Source organism: Somniosus microcephalus, unplaced genomic scaffold (assembly GCF_052327205.1).
Source record: "Somniosus microcephalus isolate GS21.2 unplaced genomic scaffold, FLI_Smic_1.0 unresolved_chr2, whole genome shotgun sequence".
In the NCBI taxonomy this organism is placed as follows: Eukaryota; Metazoa; Chordata; class Chondrichthyes; order Squaliformes; family Somniosidae; genus Somniosus; species Somniosus microcephalus.
In genome coordinates, this window is record NW_028225180.1 from 17,600,246 (window position 1) to 17,621,303 (window position 21,058).

The 21,058-nt window shown below is 55.7% G+C and overlaps 1 protein-coding gene across 1 annotated transcript; it reads left to right on the top strand.

Annotated features, from left to right (window-relative positions):
* The first annotated feature begins 7,104 nt into the window (after nucleotides 1–7,104).
* On the top strand, nucleotides 7,105–19,655 carry LOC147092206 (erythroblast NAD(P)(+)--arginine ADP-ribosyltransferase-like). Its single transcript, XM_085975874.1, has 2 exons — nucleotides 7,105–7,337; nucleotides 16,188–19,655. The coding sequence occupies exons 1-2, from the start codon at nucleotides 7,301–7,303 to the stop codon at nucleotides 17,051–17,053; spliced, it is 903 nt and encodes a 300-aa protein (XP_085832000.1). The 5' UTR covers nucleotides 7,105–7,300; the 3' UTR covers nucleotides 17,054–19,655.
* Nucleotides 19,656–21,058: the final 1,403 nt, after the last annotated feature.

A 21,058-nucleotide genomic window follows, 5' to 3' on the forward strand; every position in this document is an offset into this window, starting at 1 on the left:
GCGCCAAGAGAGGGGCATCTCCCCGGTCGCCAAACTTTCCCCCAGGACCCGCGCGTAGTCGCCCCCCAAGACGTCCCAGAACGCCCTGTGGAACTCCACGGTCAGCCCGTCCAGCCCCGGGGACTTTCCCCTAGAGAGCTGGCGGAGGGCGCCGGTCAGCTCCGCCAGACTTAGCGGAGCGTCCAATTTTTCAGCGCCCTCCGGGCCAACCTTCGGCAGGTCCTCCCACAAAACTCTGCGCGCATCCTCGCTGGACGGATCCGGAGAGAACAGAGCCCCGTAATAGGCACGGGTCTCCACGCTGATTCCCTCCGGATCCGAGACCAGAGATCCGTCGTCGGCCAGCAGCCCCAAGAGCTGCTTACGGACCCCCCGTCTTTTTTCCAGCGAGTAGAAGAAGGGGGAGCCGCGGTCCAGGTCCCGCAGGAGCTGGATCCGCGACCTCACGTACGCGCCTCGGGACCCGACGAGCTGCAGGTCCTTCAGCGCGCCCTTCTTCTCTTCGTACACCTTCCGCAGGGCCGGGTCCTCGACGACCTGACCGAGACGGGACTCCAGGTCGAGCACCTCCTTCTCCAACCGCCCGACCCGGGCCTCCCGCCTCTTGGTCGACCCCTTCGCGTACTCCTGACAGAAGAGACGGATGTGAGCCTTGCCCACATCCCACCATAGCCTCAAGGAGGGGAAGCCCCCCTGCTTCCTTCTCCAGTCGGCCCAGAATCGACGAAACGAATCCCGGAACCGTGCGTCCTCCAGCAGCAGGTTGTTAAAGTGCCAGTACACGGACCCCCCCCGCGCGCGCAGCGGAGCGAGCTCCGCCCACACCAGGTGGTGGTCCGTGCACGGCACCGGCCGCATGGAAGCTGCCGGAACGCAGGAGACGAACGCCCGGGAAATGTAGAGGCGGTCGATTCTGGACCTTCCTCCCCCAGACCTCACACTAGTGAAGGCGCTGGAGTCGGGGTGGAGATTTCGCCAGACGTCCACCAAGTCGAAGGACCCAACCAGGTCCCTCAACTTCTCCATCGCCGCCGGGCTTCGCGGGGGACCCGAACGGTCCCTCGCCTCGAGGGTGCAGTTAAAATCCCCCCCGAGGATGACGCACTCGCCCACGTCGATGGAGCCCAAGAGAGCGGACACTTCTTCGAAGAAGCGCACTTGCTGCGCACTGGTCTGAGGGGCGTACACGTTCACTAGATGGAGCGGCACGCCCCCCAGGCGAACAGTGACATGGAGCAAGCGGCCCGGCACGTGCTCCTTGACCCCCAAGATCTCCGGCTGAAAATGCGGGGCCAGCAAGATAGCCACCCCGCTGGAATTGTTGGAGAGGTGACTCATGCTGACCCCTCCTTGCCACTCCAGGAGCCACGTGGCTTCGTCTCCCGGAACGGTGTGGGTTTCTTGCAGGAAGCACACCGCATACTTCCCGTCCCGAAGGACCGAGAAGTTATTGAATCTGCGGCGCGCCTCCCTGCTGCCGTTGATGTTGAGGCTGGCTATGGTTATCTTCATGTCAGAAGCATAGTGCAACCTCTACCTACACCTAACGGGGCGAGGAAGCGCAGCCGCTGGTCCGCCGCCACTTCCTCAGCAGCCCAGTGAGAAACGTTGTGAGCCGACGCAGCTCGAGCGGGTTCACACCCTCGTCCGCGCCCAAGATCTTAACGGCGGCGCGGACGGAATCGATGAGCAGCGCCAGCTCCGACCACCTGTCGAGGGCCAGCCGGACCTTATTGCGCTGACCCAGGCACGTGGCCATAAAATCCCGGAGTTCCCTTACGGAAATGAGGGGAGACTTGGCAAGGGGCACGAGGTCATCCATCGCCACGTCGGCGCTGGAGTCCGAATCGTCCTCCGTGCCCATCACCGAGTCCCCATCCTCCTCCAGGGGGTCGTCACCAGCGGCCAACCCGTCCGCCGCGCAGTGCGAAGCGAACGACTCGGCCGCGCCAGCCAGCCCCGCCTCCGCCCGGATCCCACCCCCAGGATCGGCGGCAGAGGATTTCTCCCTGGGCTCCTCTAGGGGTGCCGGGCCAGAAGACGGCGGCGGTTCAGAGCTCCCCTCCGCCTCAGACGCCGGAACGACCGGAGAAACCGGGGAGAGAACAATTTCCAGCTCCTCCAGTACGTCCGGCACCAGAGACGCAGCCAGTGGGCCATCCTCCTCCCCGCCACCAACCTCCGACCCAGCGGACGGGGGGTTTTGAATTAAAAGCTCTACCAGGACGAGCATCCCCTGGGAGACGTCCGGGTCGCATTGGGCGAGCTCATTATCCTCGAGCTCGCCCGACCCAACCCCCAGGCTGCCCGACCCGGCGAGGGGTAACGACACCGATAAAAGGTCAACTTCAATTACTGCCGCGGGTTGTTCCGCAACCCCCCCCACGGGCAGGGTCTCATCCCCATCCCCGGGAGGCACGTGCTGGACAGACACATCTGCCTCAGCCTCCCGAGGGACAGGCGACCCCTGCCGATCGCTGGTGATGACGACAGCGCTGGGGGGGCGGGGGGGCGCAGTACCCGCGGCGGGCGACGACTCCCCCTGCTCGGAGGGACCTTCCTCCTCCCGGTCCTCCTCCTCATCCAGGGGGTCGCGCCTTCTTTTTAGCACGGAGGGAGCGAGGGAGACCTCCATGTCTGCAAAGGCCTCCTCCTCGACTCCCTCCGGCGGAGCAGGTTTGTCGGGTTCCTCGGGCCCGAGCCCGGCCGCAGGTATTGGCATTACCGCTGCGGCGGTTGCGGCCACAGGCTCGGGCACGGGGCCCCTCCCGCTCACATCTGCCCTGATCAACTCCGCGAGGAGCGCGGGTGTAAGGGGCTCAAGGGGCAAGGGCTCACCATCCACGGGGGGACCTGCCCTAAGGTGCTTCTTTTTTCCCCGCGCCTTCTTTCCGGCCGGACACGCTCCCTCCCCCCCGCCGGAGGCCTTGGTGGCATCGGCCCCCGACGTCAACCGCGCATCAGACGTACTTGACGCGTGGGCAGATCCGGGGGGAAGGGCGGCGGCGGCGGCGCCAGCCTCGGCCGCACGAGATGATCCGGCGGCCTTGGAGGCAGGGCAGTTCCTCCTGATGTGCCCCACCTCCCTGCAGGCATGGCACCTCACACCGTCCGACGTCCAAAAGGCGCGGTAGGCGGTCCCCTCGTGGAGGACGACGAACGCCCTTCCAGTGTCCTCCTCCCGCGCCAGCTGGATAAACAGCTGGCGCCGGAAGGAGAAGACGTGGCGAAGGCTGGCCTCCCGGAAGCCGAGCGGGATGGGCGTGATCCCCGACCTCACCTCCCCAAGTTGTCGCAAATGGGGAAGGAGGAGCTCACCAGGAACATAGGGCGGGACGTTGGAAATAATGATCCTCTGCGCGGTGGCCTCGAGAGGATCCACCGGCAGGAAGGTCCCGCCCACGGTGAGCCCCTTGGCGACAGCCAGGGACACCGCCCGCTCCGACCCCAGGAAGAACACAGCCTTCCCATACATTTTCGAGGCCGCGACGATGGCTGAGGGGCCGACAACCCCAGCCATGGCCTTGACGCAGGCCTCGATGGTCATAGTGGGGTGAGTGTAGCTCTTCACCCCAAGCTTTTTTGTTATTAATCGAAAAGGTGACGGGGCAGCAGGAACAGCGGGAGCAGCTGTGGCCGTGGCTACCACTCTCGCATAGGTCCCGGCTGGCCCCGCCACCGGCGAAGACGCAGTCGCCATTCTGGGGTGCTTTTTTTAAGGGCTACACTCACCCCAAGTCACAGGCCTGAAGGTGTTAATGGCCTCGGTGTATATATATTTTTTTTGTCCTCTATTGAGCAGAGGGAGCTGATTAAAATGAGGACACACCTCTCTCCTTATTGATTTAAATTGGGAGAGTGGCCTCTCCCCTCTGCTCAATTGGCAATTAATAAAATAGATGAAACTAAGGTGCCTTAGAAAGACAGGCAGAGAGAGACAAAGAGAGAGAGAGAGGTGGGAAGGAGGGAGGCCGCAAAGGGCAGTGTTGCCACTCAGGATGGTGGGTGGGTGTAGGCAGGGTTGCACTCTCCGATGGAAAAAGTCTTTGGTGATGGTGGTCTTCTGGCAGGGGGAGAAGACGTCTTCACCTGGAAAAGCTGGAGAAGCCCAGGCTTTGTCCTGCAACAGGTCTTAACGATGTAATTAAATTAAATTAAAGACTTCACCTTGGGCAGCTCCAAGCTCTCCCAGGGCAGGCAATAGAAGGGATGCTAATTAGTGGTGTGTGTGGCCTAGCTTTTAACAAGAGCACACACACACACTACACCCCTTGATGATCCGGCCTTGCTTCTTCTTTTCTCCCCCCACCTAAAATACAAAGTCTTGGGAGAGTGCCCCAAATAACACCCACCTGTAGATGTTCCGGATGAAGTTTTCTTCCCTCCTTTCAAGCAGTTGGTTTCTCTCCCCTCTCTCCCTCTCCTGAAGTGGAGGCCAAATTGGGGAGGCAGTGATAGAAAGGCCTCTCCCCTGGTTGATGTTGATGTAGGCCTCCTTTCTCCTTCTCCTCCTCTGTCCTCTCTCTCCAGGCACCTCAGTTGATGTAATGATGGTGGAGTTGGTGGTGGTGGTCCAACGTTCTCCTCCTCTTCCTGGTCAGGGGACCACCACTTTAATCCACTCTCCAAAGTCTGGCTGCTCCCTCTGCTCGTGCTTGCAGCTGAACAGAGGGTAACTTAAGACTGAAGTACAGAAGCCTGCTATGGCTTTCTATACAGGGGTGGTCACTGCCGGTACTGCAGTATAGAATCAGTTCTTCTCTTAAAGGTACATACACAACACACCTCAATTGAAATACAAAGACTCGGCGAAAGCCACTCCCGCTAATCAAGCAACAGTGAATGATAATGAACGGTGAGAATGTTTAATCCAGGCAAAGAACACGCGATCGGATTGTGAAGATAAAGATAACCGGAGCTGAACTTTCGGGAAGTAAGAACAGAAACTGATGGGCAGCGTTGGCTCGGCATGATCCCTGTGCTTTATCTGGAGAAGGTAAGCACTGAGGCAACGTTCAGATTCTTCAAAGAAAGCTTTGTCAGGAGGACACAAGGAGGGTAGCGCGTTTGATGTAGGCTGCATGGACTTTAGCCAGGCTTTTGATAAGGTCCCACACGGTCCAATGCCGCCTGCTTTACAACATGCCCGAGATGGATTCCACCCCTACATGTAGCATGTTGGGGGAACAGAGAAAGCTCTGTGTTAGAGTAATATATAGATACATATCGCAAACAATCGGAACAGCTTTGCTGAAGATATTAAAAACTTTTCATAATCTTAATGACCTCTATCAGGTCACGCTCGCAGCCTTCCTTTTCCTAGCGGACAGAAAGAAAAAAAGTAAAGCGTGATATGGAGACCAGAACTGTGCACAGAACTCCAACGGACACCAGAACTGTGCACAGTGCTCCAAGTGTGACATGAAGACCAGAACTGTGCACGGTGCTCCAAGTGTGATATGGAGACCAGAACTGTGCACAGAACTCCAAGTGTGATATGGAGACTAGAACTATGCACAGAACTCCAATGGAGACCAGAACTGTGCTCAGTGCTCCAAGTGTGACATGAAAACCAGAACTGTGCACGGTACTCCAAGTGTGATATGGAGACTAGAACTGTGCACAGTGCTCCAAGTGTGATATGGAGACCAGAACTGTGCACAGTGCTCCAAGTGTGATATGGAGACCAGAACTGTGCACAGTGCTCCAAGTGTGATATGGAGACCAGAACTGTGCACAATGCTCCAAGTGTGATATGGAGACCAGAACTGTGCACAGAACTCCAATGGAGACCAGAACTGTGCACGGTACTCCAAGTGTGATATGGAGACCAGAACTGTGCACAGTGCTCCAAGTGTGAAATGGAGACCAGAACTGTGCACAGTGCTCCAAGTGTGATATGGAGACCAGAACAGTGCACAGTGCTCCAAGTGTGATAAGATGACCAGAACTGTGCACAGTAACTCCAAGTGTGATATGGAGACCAGAACTGTGCACAGTGCTCCAAGTGAGATATGGAGACCAGAACTGTGCACTGTGCTCCAAGTGTGATATGGAGACCAGAACTGTGCACAGTACTCCAAGTGTGATATGGAGACCAGAACTGTGCACAGAAATCCAAGTGTGCTATGGAGACCAGAATTGTGCACAGTGCTCCAAGTGGGATGTGGAGACCAGAACTGTGCACAGAACCCCAATGGAGACCAGAACTGTGCACGGTACTCCAAGTGTGATATGGAGACCACAACTGTGCACAGTGCTCCAAGTGTGAAATGGAGACCAGAACTGTGCACAGTGCTCCAAGTGTGATATGGAGACCAAAAATGTGCACAATACTCCAAGTGTGATATGGAGACCAGAACTGTGCACTGTGCTCCAAGTGTGATATGGAGACCAGAACTGTGCACAGTGCTCCAAGTGTGATATGGAGACCAGAACTGTGCACGGTACTCCAAGTGTGATATGGAGACCAGAACTGTGCACAGTAACTCCAAGTGTGATATGGAGACCAGAACTGTGCACAGTGCTCCAAGTGTGAAATGGAGACCAGAACTGTGCACAGTGCTCCAAGTGTGATATGGAGACCAGAACTGTGCACAGTGCTCCAAGTGTGATATGGAGACCGGAACTGTGCACAGTATTACAAGTGTGATATGGAGACCAGAACTGTGCACAGTAACTCCAAGTGTGATGTGGAGACCAGAACTGTGCACCGTGCTCCAAGTGTGATATGGAGACCAGAACTGTGCACAATACTCCAAGTGTGATATGGAGACCAGAACTGTGCACAGTAACTCCAAGTGTGATATGGAGACCAGAACTGTGCACCGTGCTCCAAGTGTGATATGGAGACCAGAACTGTGCACAATACTCCAAGTGTGATATGGAGACCAGAACTGTGCACAGTAACTCCAAGTGTGATGTGGAGACCAGAACTGTGCACCGTGCTCCAAGTGTGATATGGAGACCTGAACTGTGCACAGTGCTCCAAGTGTGATATGGAGCCGAAAACTGTAAATAGTACCCCGAGTGCGCTCAAACCAAGGTTCAGCAAGTTAGCATGTTGACAGTGAGAAGTTGTTTAAAGTGGAGAGAATGATGAGACAGAGCGCATTTATTGATTGCCCACAGACCATTCAGGTATGTGAGATGCGAGATTGACAGGTTTATGATAGGAGGCGGTGGTTTCACTTTGTCATGTGGATTTTATTAATTCAGCTGAGTGACTAATTTCTTGCAGAGTGTACCTGATTGTGATGAAAAGTTGGTTTATTGCCGAAATCCTTGCACTGACGTAAAGATGGAGTGGCTGTTTCACATTCTGTTCCTGATGTCCTGTGAGTACCTCAACGCTGACTTCAATTCCCTAAACCCTTTGTCCTCTCCTGCCACATATCTTCCTGATCAAAGACTTTCTTTCCTACCTGTTAGTCGTGGCTCAGTGGGTCTCAGTCTCTCTCTCTCGCCTCTGAGTCAGACGGTCATGGGTTCCAGATTCTCCACTCCAGAGACTCGAGCCCCATAATCCCAGGCTTACACTCCCTGGTTGCCCAGTACTGAGGGGGCGCTGCACCGTCGGAGCGGCAGTACTGAGGGAGCACCGCACTGTCGGAGGGGCAGTACTGAGGGAGCGCCGCACTGTCGGAGGGGCAGTACTGAGGGAGCGCTGCACTGTCGGAGGGGCAGTACTGAGGGGGCGCTGCACTGTCGGAGGGGCAGTACTGAGGGGGCGCTGCACCGTCGGAGCGGCAGTACTGAGGGAGCACCGCACTGTCGGAGGGGCAGTACTGAGGGAGCGCCGCACTGTCGGAGGGGCAGTACTGAGGGAGCGCTGCACTGTCGGAGGGGCAGTACTGAGGGAGCGCTGCACTGTCGGAGGGGCAGTACTGAGGGAGTGCTGCAATTTCGGAGAGGCAATACTGAGGGAGCGCAGCACTGTCGGAGGGTCAGTACTGAGGGAGCGCCGCACTGTCGGAGGGTCAGTACTGAGGGAGCGCCGCACTGTCGGAGGGGCAGTACTGAGGGAGCGCCGCACTGTCGGAGGGGCAGTACTGAGGGAGTGCTGCACTGTCGGAGGGGCAGTACTGAGGGAGCGCTGCACTGTCGGAGGGGCAGTACTGAGGGAGCGCTGCACTGTCGGAGGGGCAGTACTGAGGGAGTGCTGCAATTTCGGAGAGGCAATACTGAGGGAGCGCAGCACTGTCGGAGAGGCAGTACTGAGGGTGCGCTGCACTGTCGGAGGGGCAGTACTGAGGGAGCGCCGCACTGTCGGAGGGGCAATACTGAGGGAGAGCTGCACTGTCGGAGGGGCAGTACTGAGGGAGTGCTGCACTGTCGGAGGGGCAGTACTGAGGGAGCGCCACACTGTCAGCGAGGCAGTACTGAGGGAGTACTGCACTGTCGGAGGGGCAGTACTGAGGAAGCGCTGCATTATCGGAGAGGGAACACTGAGAGAGCGCTGCACTGTTGGAGGGGCAGTACTGAGGGAGCGCCGCACTGTCGGTGGGGCAGTACTGATGGAGCGCTGCACTGTCGGAGAGGCAGTACTGAGGGAGCACTGCACTGTCGGAGGGGCAGTACTGAGGGAGCGCCGCACTGTCGAAGGGGCAGTACTGGGGGAGCGCCGCACTGTCGGAGGGGCAGTACTGAGAGAGCACCACACTGTCGGCGAGGCAGTACTGAGGGAGCGCTGCACTGTCGGAGATGCAGTACTGAGGGAGCGCTGCAATATAGGAGAGGCAATGCTGAGGGAGCGCAGCACTGTCGGAGAGGCAGTGCTGAGGGTGCGCCGCACTGTCGGAAGGGCAGTACTGAGGGAGTGCTGCACTGTCGGAGGGGCAGTACTGAGGGAGCGCTGCAGTATCGGAGAGGGAATACTGAGGGAGCGCTGCACTGTCGGAGGGGCAGTACTGAGGGAGTGCTGCACTGTCGGAGGGGCAGTACTGAGGGAGCGCCGCACTGTCGGAGGGGCAGTACTGAGGCAGCGCTGCTCTGTCAGAGGGGCAGTACTGAGGTAGCGCCGCACTGTTGGAGGGGCAGTACTGAGGGAGCGCAGCACTGTCGGAGGGGCAGTACTGAGGGAGCGCAGCACTGTCGGAGGGGCAGCACTGAGGGAGCGCCGCACTGTCGGAGGGGCAGCACTGAGGGAGCGCTGCACTGTCGGAGGGTCAGTACTGAGGGAGCACTGCACTGTCGGAGGGGCAGTACTGATGGAGCGCCGCACTGTCGGAGGGGCAGTACTGAGGGAGCGCCGCACTGTCGGAGGGGCAGTACTGAGGGAGCGCTGCACTGTCAGAGGGGCAGTACTGAGGGAGTGCTGCACTGTCGGAGGGGCAGTACTGAGGGAGCGCCGCACTGTCGGAGGGGCAGTGCTGAGGGAGCGCCGCACTGTCGGAGGGGCAGTACTGAGGGAGCGCTGCACTGTCGGAGGGGCATTACTGAGGAAGCGCCGCACTGTCGGAGCGGCAGTACTGAGGGAGCGCCGCACTGTCGGAGGGGCAGTACTGAGGGAGCGCCGCACTGTCGGAGGGTCAGTACTGAGGGAGCGCTGCACTGTCGGAGGGGCAGTACTGAGGGAGCGCCGCACTGTCGGAGGGGCAGTACTGAGGGAGCGCTGCACTGTCGGAGGGGCAGTACTGAGGGAGCGCCGCACTGTCGGAGGGGCAGTACTGAGGGAGCGCCGCACTGTCGGAGGGGCAGTACTGAGGGAGAGCCGCACTGTCGGAGGGGCAGTACTGATGGAGCGCCGCACTGTCGGAGGGGCAGTACTGAGGGAGCGCCGCACTGTCGGAGGGGCAGTACTGTGGGAGCGCCGCACTGTCGGAGGGGCAGTACTGAGGGAGAGCCGCACTGTCAGAGGGGCAGTACTGAGGGAGAGCTGCACTGTCGGAGGGGCAGTACTGAGGGAGCGCTGCACTGTCGGAGGGGCAGTACTGACGGAGCGCCGCACTGTCGGAGGGGCAGTACTGTGGGAGCGCCGCACTGTCGGAGGGGCAGTACTGAGGGAGCGCCGCACTGTCGGAGGGGCAGTACTGAGGGAGCGCCGCACTGTCGGAGGGGCAGTACTGTGAGAGCGCCGCACTGTCGGAGGGGCAGTACTGATGGAGCGCCGCACTGTCGGAGGGGCAGTACTGAGGGAGTGCCGCACTGTCAGAGGGGCAGTACTGAGGGAGCGCCGCACTGTCGGAGGGGCAGTACTGAGGGAGTGCCGCACTGTCGGAGGGGCAGTACTGATGGAGCGCCGCACTGTCGGAGGGGCAGTACTGAGGGAGCGCTGCACTGTCGGAGGGGCAGTACTGAGGGAGCGCTGCACTGTCGGAGGGGCAGTACTGAGAGAGCGCCGCACTGTCGGAGGGGCAGTACTGAGGGAGCGCCACACTGTCGGAGGGGCAGTACTGTGGGAGCGCCGCACTGTCGGAGGGGCAGTACTGTGGGAGCACCGCACTGTCGGAGGGGCAGTACTGAGGGAGTGCTGCACTGTCGGAGGGGCAGTACTGAGGGAGCGCCGCACTGTCGGAGGGGCAGTACTGAGGGAGCGCCGCAGTGTCGGAGGGGCAGTACTGAGGGAGCGCCGCACTGTCGGAGGGGCAGTACTGAGGGAGCGCCGCACTGTCGGAGGGGCAGTACTGATGGAGCGCCGCACTGTCGGAGGGGCAGTACTGTGGGAGCGCCGCACTGTCGGAGGGGCAGTACTGAGGGAGCGCCGCACTGTCGGAGGGGCAGTACTTAGGGAGCACTGCACTGTCGGAGGGGCAGTACTGAGGGAGAGCCGCACTGTCGGAGGGGCAGTACTGAGGGAGTGCCGCACTGTCGGAGGGGCAGTACTGAGGGAGAGCCGCACTGTCGGAGGGGCAGTACTGAGGGAGGGCCGCACTGTCGGAGGGGCAGTACTGATGGAGCGCCGCACTGTCGGAGGGGCAGTACTGAGGGAGCGCTGCACTGTCGGAGGGGCAGTACTGAGGGAGCGCCGCACTGTCGGAGGGGCAGTACTGAGGGAGCGCCGCACTGTCGGAGGGGCAGTACTGAGAGCGCCGCACTGTCGGAGGGGCAGTACTGATGGAGCGCCGCACTGTCGGAGGGGCAGTACTGCGGGAGCGCCGCACTGTCGGAGGGGCAGTACTGAGGGAGAGCCGCACTGTCGGAGGGGCAGTACTGAGGGAGCGCTGCACTGTCGGAGAGGTAGTACTGAGGGAGAGCCGCACTGTCGGAGGGGCAGTACTGAGGGAGCGCCACACTGTCGGAGGGGCAGTACTGAGGGAGAGCCGCACTGTCGGAGGGGCAGTACTGAGGGAGCGCCGCACTGTCGGAGGGGCAGTACTGAGGGAGCGCCGCACTGTTCCCACGACCACTATTGGAAGAAGAGCAGTGTGGAGTTCTCCCCGGTGTCCTGTGGCCAATATTTATTCCTTGACCAATATCACATAAAAATAAAACAGATTATCTGGTCCTTTATCACATTGCTGTTTGTGGGAGCTTGCTGTGCGCAATTGGCCGCCGCGTTTCCTACATCACAACAGTGACTGTGATAAAAATGCTAACTTCCGGGAAGTTATGTCATCACTTCCTGTGAACTATGAACTATGAACTATGAACTGTGTACATACCTCACTTCCTGTAAATGTCACTTCCTGTTGGACTGGTATAAATACTGGTCTGTTCAGTATTGTAAGAGGCTTCTACCAGAGGCATGGTAAAGACCTCTCTTGTATATAGTGTGTTTATAAGTTACTTAAAGCTTACTTTAAAGTTACTTGATGGTAAGTCTCCTTTTTCTTACATCAATTTAAGTAACTTAGTATTTACACTGACAAATACTCGACCTTCAGACAAACTCGGAAGTTAAGGATCCAGGGAACCACCCATCATGGAGAAAATCCTTAGACCTATTCGTCTGGACTTGGACCCGAATACACCAGCAGCTGGCAGGGTATGGAAGCATTGGTATCGTACTTTTGAGAATTTTCTGGATGAATGTAAAGTGGATGCTCCTGCTAAATTGAAGATACTTGTCAATTATGTGACCCCAAAAGTGTTCGAATATGTTGATGACTGGGATAATTACGAAGAGGTGATTCGGGCACTTAAGAAACTGTATGCGAAGACCCCAAATGAGGTCTATGCTAGACATCTACTGGCCACAGCCCGACAAGGGCCAGGGGAATCAATTGACGAATTCCTGCAAGAACTTCGCAGGCTCAGCGTAGATTGTAACTTTCAGGCAGCCTCAGCTGAGCTGTACCGCCAAGAAATGATTCGTGATGCTTTCATCTGCGGGATTGCCTCTCCATTTATACGCCAGCGTCTACTAGAAAGTAAAACACTTGAGCTACAAAAAGCTTTTGACCTAGCTTGTTCACTGGATTTGGCAAAGAGAAATGCAGACCTCTATCAGCTGCCCAGATCTCGATCTGCTGCTGTAGCTGCAACCAGACAATTCAAGCGGTCTCAGGTGAACCCTATCATGGGGGAATCTAATTCTGATAATTCTGATGAAGAAGAGGAGGACGACCCCACTTTAGCAGCCTCTTGGCAATCTAGGAAGGAATGCTTCTTTTGTGGAGATGCTTTTCATCCTAGGAAAACCTGCCCTGCTCGCAATGCAATCTGCAGTTATTGCGGGAAAAAAGGACACTTTGCTAAAGTTTGCCTATCAAGGGCCTCTACGAGGGCCAATCCAGCTAAGGCCTACCGAACTGCCCCAATTAGGGCCTATCAAGATGCTCCAGCTAGGACCTATCAAGCTTCCTCTCGAGCTCTCTCCCGAAGAAGCACACCGAGAGTTTTAGCCACTCTCTGTGCAACGACACCAATTACAGCTGCTTGCCCACAGAACCTGTCTCAGGCAGCCACAAAAATTTCAATTAAAGGGCATACCTTAGATGCCTTAATTGACTCAGGAAGTACTGATAGTTTCATTAAGGAACAGATTGTTGCGAAATTGAAACTACATGTCTTCCCATCGGACCAGGCAATTGCGATGGCCCAGTCATCACTTAATACCAGAATCTCCGGCTTTTGTGTTGTTGATATGACACTTCATGGTCGTATGTATCCCTCCACCCGACTTTCAGTGCTCAAAGACTTATGTAGTGATCTCCTCTTAGGGCTGGACTTCCAAAAACAGCATAAGAAACTCACCATTGAGTTTGGTGGATCCAAACCCGGACTTACTATTTCTAATATACCATCTAAATTACCATTTTGTGCATTATCAGCAGCTTCACTTGATGAACCCTCATTATTTGCCAGTATTCCGCCTCAATGCCAACCGATAATAACGAAATCGCGGCGCTTTAATCAGGGAGACCAATCTTTTATTGCGGCTGAAATCTCTCGACTTCTAGCAGAGGATATCATTGAACCATGTTCGTCGCCCTGGCGGGCTCAAGTCGTCATTGTCAAGAACCCTCTAAAACCTCACAAACAGCGACTATGCATCGATTATTCGCAAACCATCAATCAATATACCGACTTGGACGCCTACCCATTGCCACGCATTGATGATATGGTTAATAAACTGGCCGAATACAAAGTGTTCTCAACTTACGATTTAAAAAGTGCCTATCATCAGTTACCCTTGAAGGTCTCAGATAAGCAGTACACAGCCTTTGAGGCTAATGGACGGCTGTACCAATTTCGTCGCCTCCCATTCGGGGTTACTAATGGAGTGGCTGTCTTTCAACGGGCAATGGATGGCCTGGTTAAGCAGGAAAACCTAAGGGACACTTTTCCCTATCTTGATAACATTACCATTGCAGGTCACGATCAACAGGAACACGACTCCAACCTCCAAAAATTTCGGGATGCCCTCCATCGCCGTAATTTGACCCTGAATGAATCCAAATCTGTTGAGTCGCAACCGACCATCAACATCCTTGGCTACTGCGTAGGCAATGGTATCATTAAGCCAGACCCAGAAAGACTTCGCCCGCTCCAAGAGCTCCCGTCACCTAAGAATCCGGCTTCTTTACGTCGGGCTCTCGGTCTGTTTGCATACTACGCTAAATGGATTCCTCATTTTTCGGACAAAATCCAACCCTTGCTGCATGCTAGATCATTTCCACTGGGAACAGCGGCTGTTGCAGCCTTTAACCTTCTCAAAAAACAGTTGGAGAAAGCGGCTCTTCACTCCATCGATGAGAATCTCCCTTTCGTGGTTGAATGTGATGCCTCGGAGGTGGCGATCTCGGCTACTCTGAATCAGGAAGGTCGTCCTGTAGCATTTATGTCCAGGACCTTACAAGGTGCCGAGCTACATTATCCTCCGGTTGAGAAAGAAGCCACAGCCATCATAGAGGCAGTACGGAAGTGGAACCATTTTCTAGCTCGCCAGCACTTTACATTGATCACGGACCAACGATCAGTCGCCTTCATGCTCGATAATCGAAAACGAACCAAAATTAAGAATAATAAAATACAACTTTGGAGGATGGAACTGGCCTCTTTTGGTTATACCATTCTCTATCGGCCTGGCAAGGAGAATGTGGCCCCGGACACCCTCACACGGGCATTCTGCTCCACTATGTCATCCTCCACTCTCATGGATGTCCACAATGGTTTGTGTCATCCTGGCGTTACGCGCATGCTACATTTCGTACGATCACGGAATCTCCCTTTTTCCACTGGAGATGTAAAAAAAATATGCTCAGAATGCCGGCTTTGTGCGGAATTAAAACCTCAGTTCTTCCGCCCCTCAGATGGTATACTCATACATGCAACCCAACCGATGCAACGACTTAGCATCGATTTTAAGGGCCCAGTGCCCTCTTCAACTCGGAACACATATTTGCTCACCATGATCGACGAATATTCACGTTTTCCGTTTGCCTTCCCCTGCTCCAATATGCTGGCGTCCACAGTAATCTGCTGCCTTGAGCAGGTATTTTCTCTCTGTGGCATGCCGGCTTATATTCACTCAGATCGGGGTCCATCCTTTATGTCAAGGGAACTCAAGGACTACCTCTCAGAACGGGGAATTGCTACAAGCAAAACAACACCATACCATCCCATCGGAAATGGGCAGGTAGAGAGGTATAACGGTATCATCTGGAATTCCGTACGTCTCGCTTTAAGATCTCGGGGCCTACCAGACCAGCAATGGGAAACAGTGCTTCCGGATGCATTGCACTCTATACGGTCCCTGCTTTCTACAGCCACAAATACTACACCTCATGAGCGGTTCTTTGGATTCCAGCGTCGCTCATCTCATGGAACATCACTCCCGTCATGGCTAACTACTCCTGGACCTGTATTACTCCGAAGATACGTTCGGACGTCTAAAAATGACCCTCTTGTAGATGAGGTCGAACTAACCGATGCCAACCCCACCTATGCAAACATACGATATTCCGACGGCCGAGAATCTACCGTATCATTACGGGATCTGGCTCCCTGCCCACCAGGACCTAGTGGGACATCGGGTGATGGCATTTCACCAGGAAACTCTTGGGACCTATCGGCTACCCCTCTCCAGGATCCTGATCGGACACCAACTAGCTTGGTGCCGGTAGAACCCCGTGCTCAAGGTTACGACCCTCCCAGTACCGCGCATGAAAGTACTGATCCGCCACAGACCAGCTCTGCACCTCCCTCTGAACAGAGGCAGTCCGACTTTGAACCTATTGGGGCTCGTACTCGAAGCCATGATCTCCCCGACCCTTCACAGGGCAATCCAGGCCACACAGACTCTGACCAATGGCCAACCGCATGTAAGCGGACCAGCGACCCTCTACGACGGGAATCCAAACGGGGGCGACTCTTCCTTGTTCGGCGGCTACGGACCAAAAGGTAGACCACAGCCTCCTAATCCTGCAGGAGGGAAGAATGTGATAAAAATGCTAACTTCCGGGAAGTTATGTCATCACTTCCTGTGAACTATGAACTATGAACTATGAACTGTGTACATACCTCACTTCCTGTAAATGTCACTTCCTGTTGGACTGGTATAAATACTGGTCTGTTCAGTATTGTAAGAGGCTTCTACCAGAGGCATGGTAAAGACCTCTCTTGTATATAGTGTGTTTATAAGTTACTTAAAGCTTACTTTAAAGTTACTTGATGGTAAGTCTCCTTTTTCTTACATCAGTGACCACACTTCAAAAGTACTTCATTGATGTGAAGCATTGTGGTACATCCTGCGATGGTGAAAGGCGTGGTATAATTTGGAGTTCTGTCTTTCTGATTGGCAGGTAGGAGTCTGGTCTGTTTGCCAGTGAACCGCGATGGTCCAAAATGTGAGATTATGAAGGAAAGCTCAGTGTTGAACATGGAAAGAAATTCTGCCGCCTATTATTTTTCGCGGAGCAAGGCGTCCGATGACTTGGCGATAAAATTCCTCGAGACAGAGCTGAGGGTTGCCAAGTTTGAGAAGATCTGGGAACAAGCCAACACCACTTGGAAACAGAAGAATCTCAAAGTGCCTGGTGGTCTCCGAGAGGCGCATGTCATCGCCATGACCGCCTACACCATTTGGAGTGATTTGTACAGTAGCTTGAACAATAGGGTTCGAAGCTTTGGCGGTGACCTCAACACATACAATGCCTGCTTTAACCTGACGAGCTTTCACTACCTTCTCTCTGTCGCCCTGGAGGTGTTGAGAAACAGCTCCATTGGGCCGATGGTCTATCGGGGGACAGAGAGTCAGATTTCTGGGACGCTGGGCACTGAGGTGAGGTTCGGAAAATTTGCCTCCACTTCCTTCAGTGTGGCGGAGGCGGAGAAGTTTGGGACAAACCCTTTCTTTGTAATAAACACATCGTACGGAGTCGATCTCCAAAGGTTCTCGGTCAGACCGTCGCAACAGGAGGTCTTGATCCCGCCTTATGAGAAGTTCAAAATCACAGGCGTCACCCCCTCGTCAGAAGGGAACAGATTCACCCTCGTCTCGACAGGCTACAAGGGAGTGGAGGTGGGGCTGAAGTCAGACGGCACCGGTCGTCTGATCGTTTATTCCATAACCCCCTGGTGGGTCTGGCTTCTGACCGCTTTGGGGATCTTAGTCTTTCTTCTGGGAGGCGGGGGTCTCATCGGGTACTTCTGCAATAAATCCTCCTGAATCCCACCTGACCAACCCCAAACCCTCACACCCTAAACCCCTCACTCCTCACCCCCTCTAACCACTCACCCCTCTAACTCCTCACCCCCTCTAACCCCTCACCCCTCACCCCCTCTAACCCCTCACCCCTCTAACACCTCACCCCCTCTAACCCCTCACCCCTCTAACCCCTCACCCCCTCTAACCCCTCACCCCCTCTAACCCCTCACCCCTCTAACCCCTCACCCCCTCTAACCCCTCACCCCTCTGACTCCTCACCCCCTCTAACCCCTCACCCCTCACCCCCTCTAACCCCTCACCCCTCTAACACCTCACCCCCTCTAACCCCTCACCCCTCTAACCCCTCACCCCCTCTAACCCCTCACCCCTCTGACTCCTCACCCCCTCTAACCCCTCACCCCTCACCCCCTCTAACCCCTCACCCCTCTAACACCTCACCCCCTCTAACCCCTCACCCCTCTAACCCCTCACCCCCTCTAACACCTCACCCCTCTAACCCCTCAACCCCTCACCCCCTCTAACCCCTCACCCTCTCTCACCGCTCACCCCCTCTAACTCCACACCCCTCTAACCCCTCACCCCCTCTAACACCTCATCCCTCTAACTCCTCACCCCCTCTAACCCCTCAGCCCTCTAACCCCTCAGCCCCTCTAACCCCTCACCCCCTCTAACCCCTCACCCCCTCTAATCCCTCACCCCTCTAACCACTCACCCCCTCTAACCCCTCACCCCCTCACCCCCTCTAACCCCTCACTCCTGCACAACTCACCCCCTCTAACCCCTCACCCCCTCTAACCCCTCATCCCTCTTACCCCTCACCCCTCTAAACCCTCACCCCCTCTAACCCCTCACCCCCTCTAACACCTCACCCCTCTAACCCCTCACCCCCTCTAACCCCTCACCCCCTCTATCCCCTCACCCCTCTATCCCCTCACCCCTCTAACCCCTCACCCCTCTAACCCCTCACCCCTCTAACCCCTCACCCCTCTAATCCCTCACCCCTCTAACCCCTCACCCCTCTACCCCCTCTAACCCCTCACCCCTCTAACCCCTCACCCCCTCTAACCCCTCACCCCCTCTAACCCCTCACCCCCTCTAACCCCTCACCCATCTAACCCCTCACCCCTCTAATCCCTCACCCCTCTAACCCCTCACCCCTCTACCCCCTCTAAACCCTCACCCCTCTAACCCCTCACCCCCTCTAACCCCTCACCCCCTCTAACCCCTCACCCCCTCTAACCCCTCACCCATCTAACCCCTCACCCCTCTAACCCCTCACCCCTCTAACCCCTCACCCCTCTAACCCCTCACCCCCTCTAACCCCTCACTCCTCTAACCCCTCACTCCTCTAACCCCTCACCCCTCTAATCCCTCACCCCCTCTAACCCCTCACCCCTCTAACCCCTCACCCCCTCTAACCCTCACACCTCACCCCATACCCCCTCTAACCCCTCACCCCCTCTAACCCCTCACCTCTTCTAACCCCTCACCCCCCTAACCCTTCACCCCTCAGTCCTCACCCCTCACCCCCTCTAACCCCTGACCCTTCACACCTCACCCCCTCTAACCCCTCACAACTCACCCCCTCTAACCCCTCACCCCCTCTAACACCTCACCCTTTACACCTCACGCCTCACCCCCTCTATCCCCTCACACCTCACCCCCTCAGCCCCTCTTACCCCTCAGCCCCTCTAACCCTTCACCCTTCACATTCACCCCTCGCCCCCTCTAACCCCTCACCCCACTAATGCTTCACCCCTCTAACCCCTCACCCCCTCAAACCCCTCACCCCTCTAACCCCTCACCCCCTCACCCCTCTAACACCTCACCCCCTCTAACCCCTCACCCCTCACCCCCTCTAACCCCTCACTCCTGCACAACTCACCCCCTCAAACCCCTCACCCCTCTAACCCCTCACCCCTCTAACCCCTCACCCCCTCTAACCCCTCATCCCCTCTAACCCTTCACCCCTCTCACCCCTCTAACCCCTCACCCCCCTACCCCCTCACCCCCTCTAACCCTTCACCCCCTCTGACCCCTCACCCCTCACCCCCAACCCTCTCTACCTCCTCCCACCTCACACTCCCAATCTTCAAACTCTCCTACCTAAGCCTCAACCTCCCCAACCCCTCTCCCACACACAGCTCTCCCCTCACACCCCTCTCCCAGCCCTCCCACCCCACATCTCATGTCCCCAGCCCTCAGACCCTTCTCCTCCTTCCCCCCAGCTCATCAACCTCAAACCCTCACAACCCTCTAACCCTCCACCCACCACACCCTCAAACATGCCCACCTCCCTCACCTCACGCCCTCCCCCAACCTTTAACCTGATCCCCCACCTCCCCAACACTCACCAACCCCTCACCCACCCCCCCAGCCCCTCACCCCCAGCTCCTCCAAACCACCCCCACCCTCAAAACTCCCAACCCTCAACCCCCCGCACCCTTCAAACTTCTCCCTCTCACTCGTCTCTCCTCACACCACCCACCCCCACACTCTCCCTGCCTCCACCCACCTCACGCCCCCCCTCACCCCTCAGCACCCCCGCAATACCTCTCCGCCTCATGCCTATGTGTTGGCATGTGGATCTCGGTTAATTCAGCTTCTGAAAGGTGTCCATGTTTAGTTCATTCGATATAGGGAAAAAATGTGGATGGTATCATTGGTGAGAGAGTGTAAGAATAAGCCATTTGCTGTAAATTTTGCTGTAAATTGACCAAACTTAAAAGTTGACCAAATTTAATATACCAGCATGCTTCGAGAGGTTGGTTCCTGTGGGAACTTTGTACTAAAACTGCTCACAGATAAAGAAGGCCTTGGATAGAAACAGAGACTTTCTGCTGAAATGTAGAACAGATTGTTACGGTTGTAAGATGTAAAGGCCGCCAGCTACCTTTTAACAGATAAGAGGCACAGAACTTGAGAGTCCTGTTGAGAAGAAGCTATTGAACTGTTAAGCCGTCGTCAAAACAGGAATATCATAGAGTCATAATGGCACAGAAGGAGGCCATTCAGCCCATCAATTCCGTGCCGGCGCTCTGTAGAACAATCCAGTCAGTCCCATTCCCCCGCTCTATCCCCGTAGCCCTGCAAGTTTATTTCCCTCAAGTGCCTATCCAGTCTCCCCTTGAAAACATCGAGTGTCTCCGCTTCCACCACTTCCGTCGGCAGCCAGTTCCAGGTCCTCACCACTCGCTGCGTAAAAAAGTTTTTCCTCACGCCCCCCCTGTATCTCTTGCCCAAAACCTTAAATCTGTGTCCCCTAGTCCTTGTACCATCAACTAGTGGGAACAGCCTTTCCCCGTCTAGCCTATCCAAACCCGTCATAATCTTGTACACCTCTATCAAATCACCCCTCAACCTCCTTTGCTCCAATGAAAACAAATCCAACTTCTCCAACCTGTCCTTGTAGCTAAGATCCCCCATCCCCGGAACCATTCTGGTAAATCTCCTCTGCACCCTCTCAAGGGCCTTCACATCCTTCCTAAAGTGTGGTGACCAGAACTGGGCGCAATACTCCAGTTGTGGCCTAACCAGCGCTTTGTAAAGGTTCAGCATAACTTCTCTACTTTTGTACTCAATACCTCTATTTATGAAGCCCAAGATCCCTTACGCTTTGCAAACCACATGTCTGCCCATTCTATGGCCTGTTGCAGTCAATTGGTATCATCCTCACTGTTTGCCACACCCCCAAGTTTGGTGTCATCGGCAAATTTAGAAATTCTGCTCTGTATTCCAATATCCAGGTCATTTATATATATCACAAAAAGCAGTGGCCCCAGTACTGACCCTTGGGGAACACCACTGTCTACCATCCTCCTGCCTGAAAACAGCCATTTACCACAACTCGCGGTTGTCTGTCCTTAAGCCAATTCCTTATCCAAGCTGCCACTGACCCACCTATTCCATGAGCCTCAATTTTGTTAACCAGCCTTCTATGTGGTACTTTGTCAAATGCCTTCCGAAGATCCATGTAGACAACATTCATTGCATTCCCTTCATCAA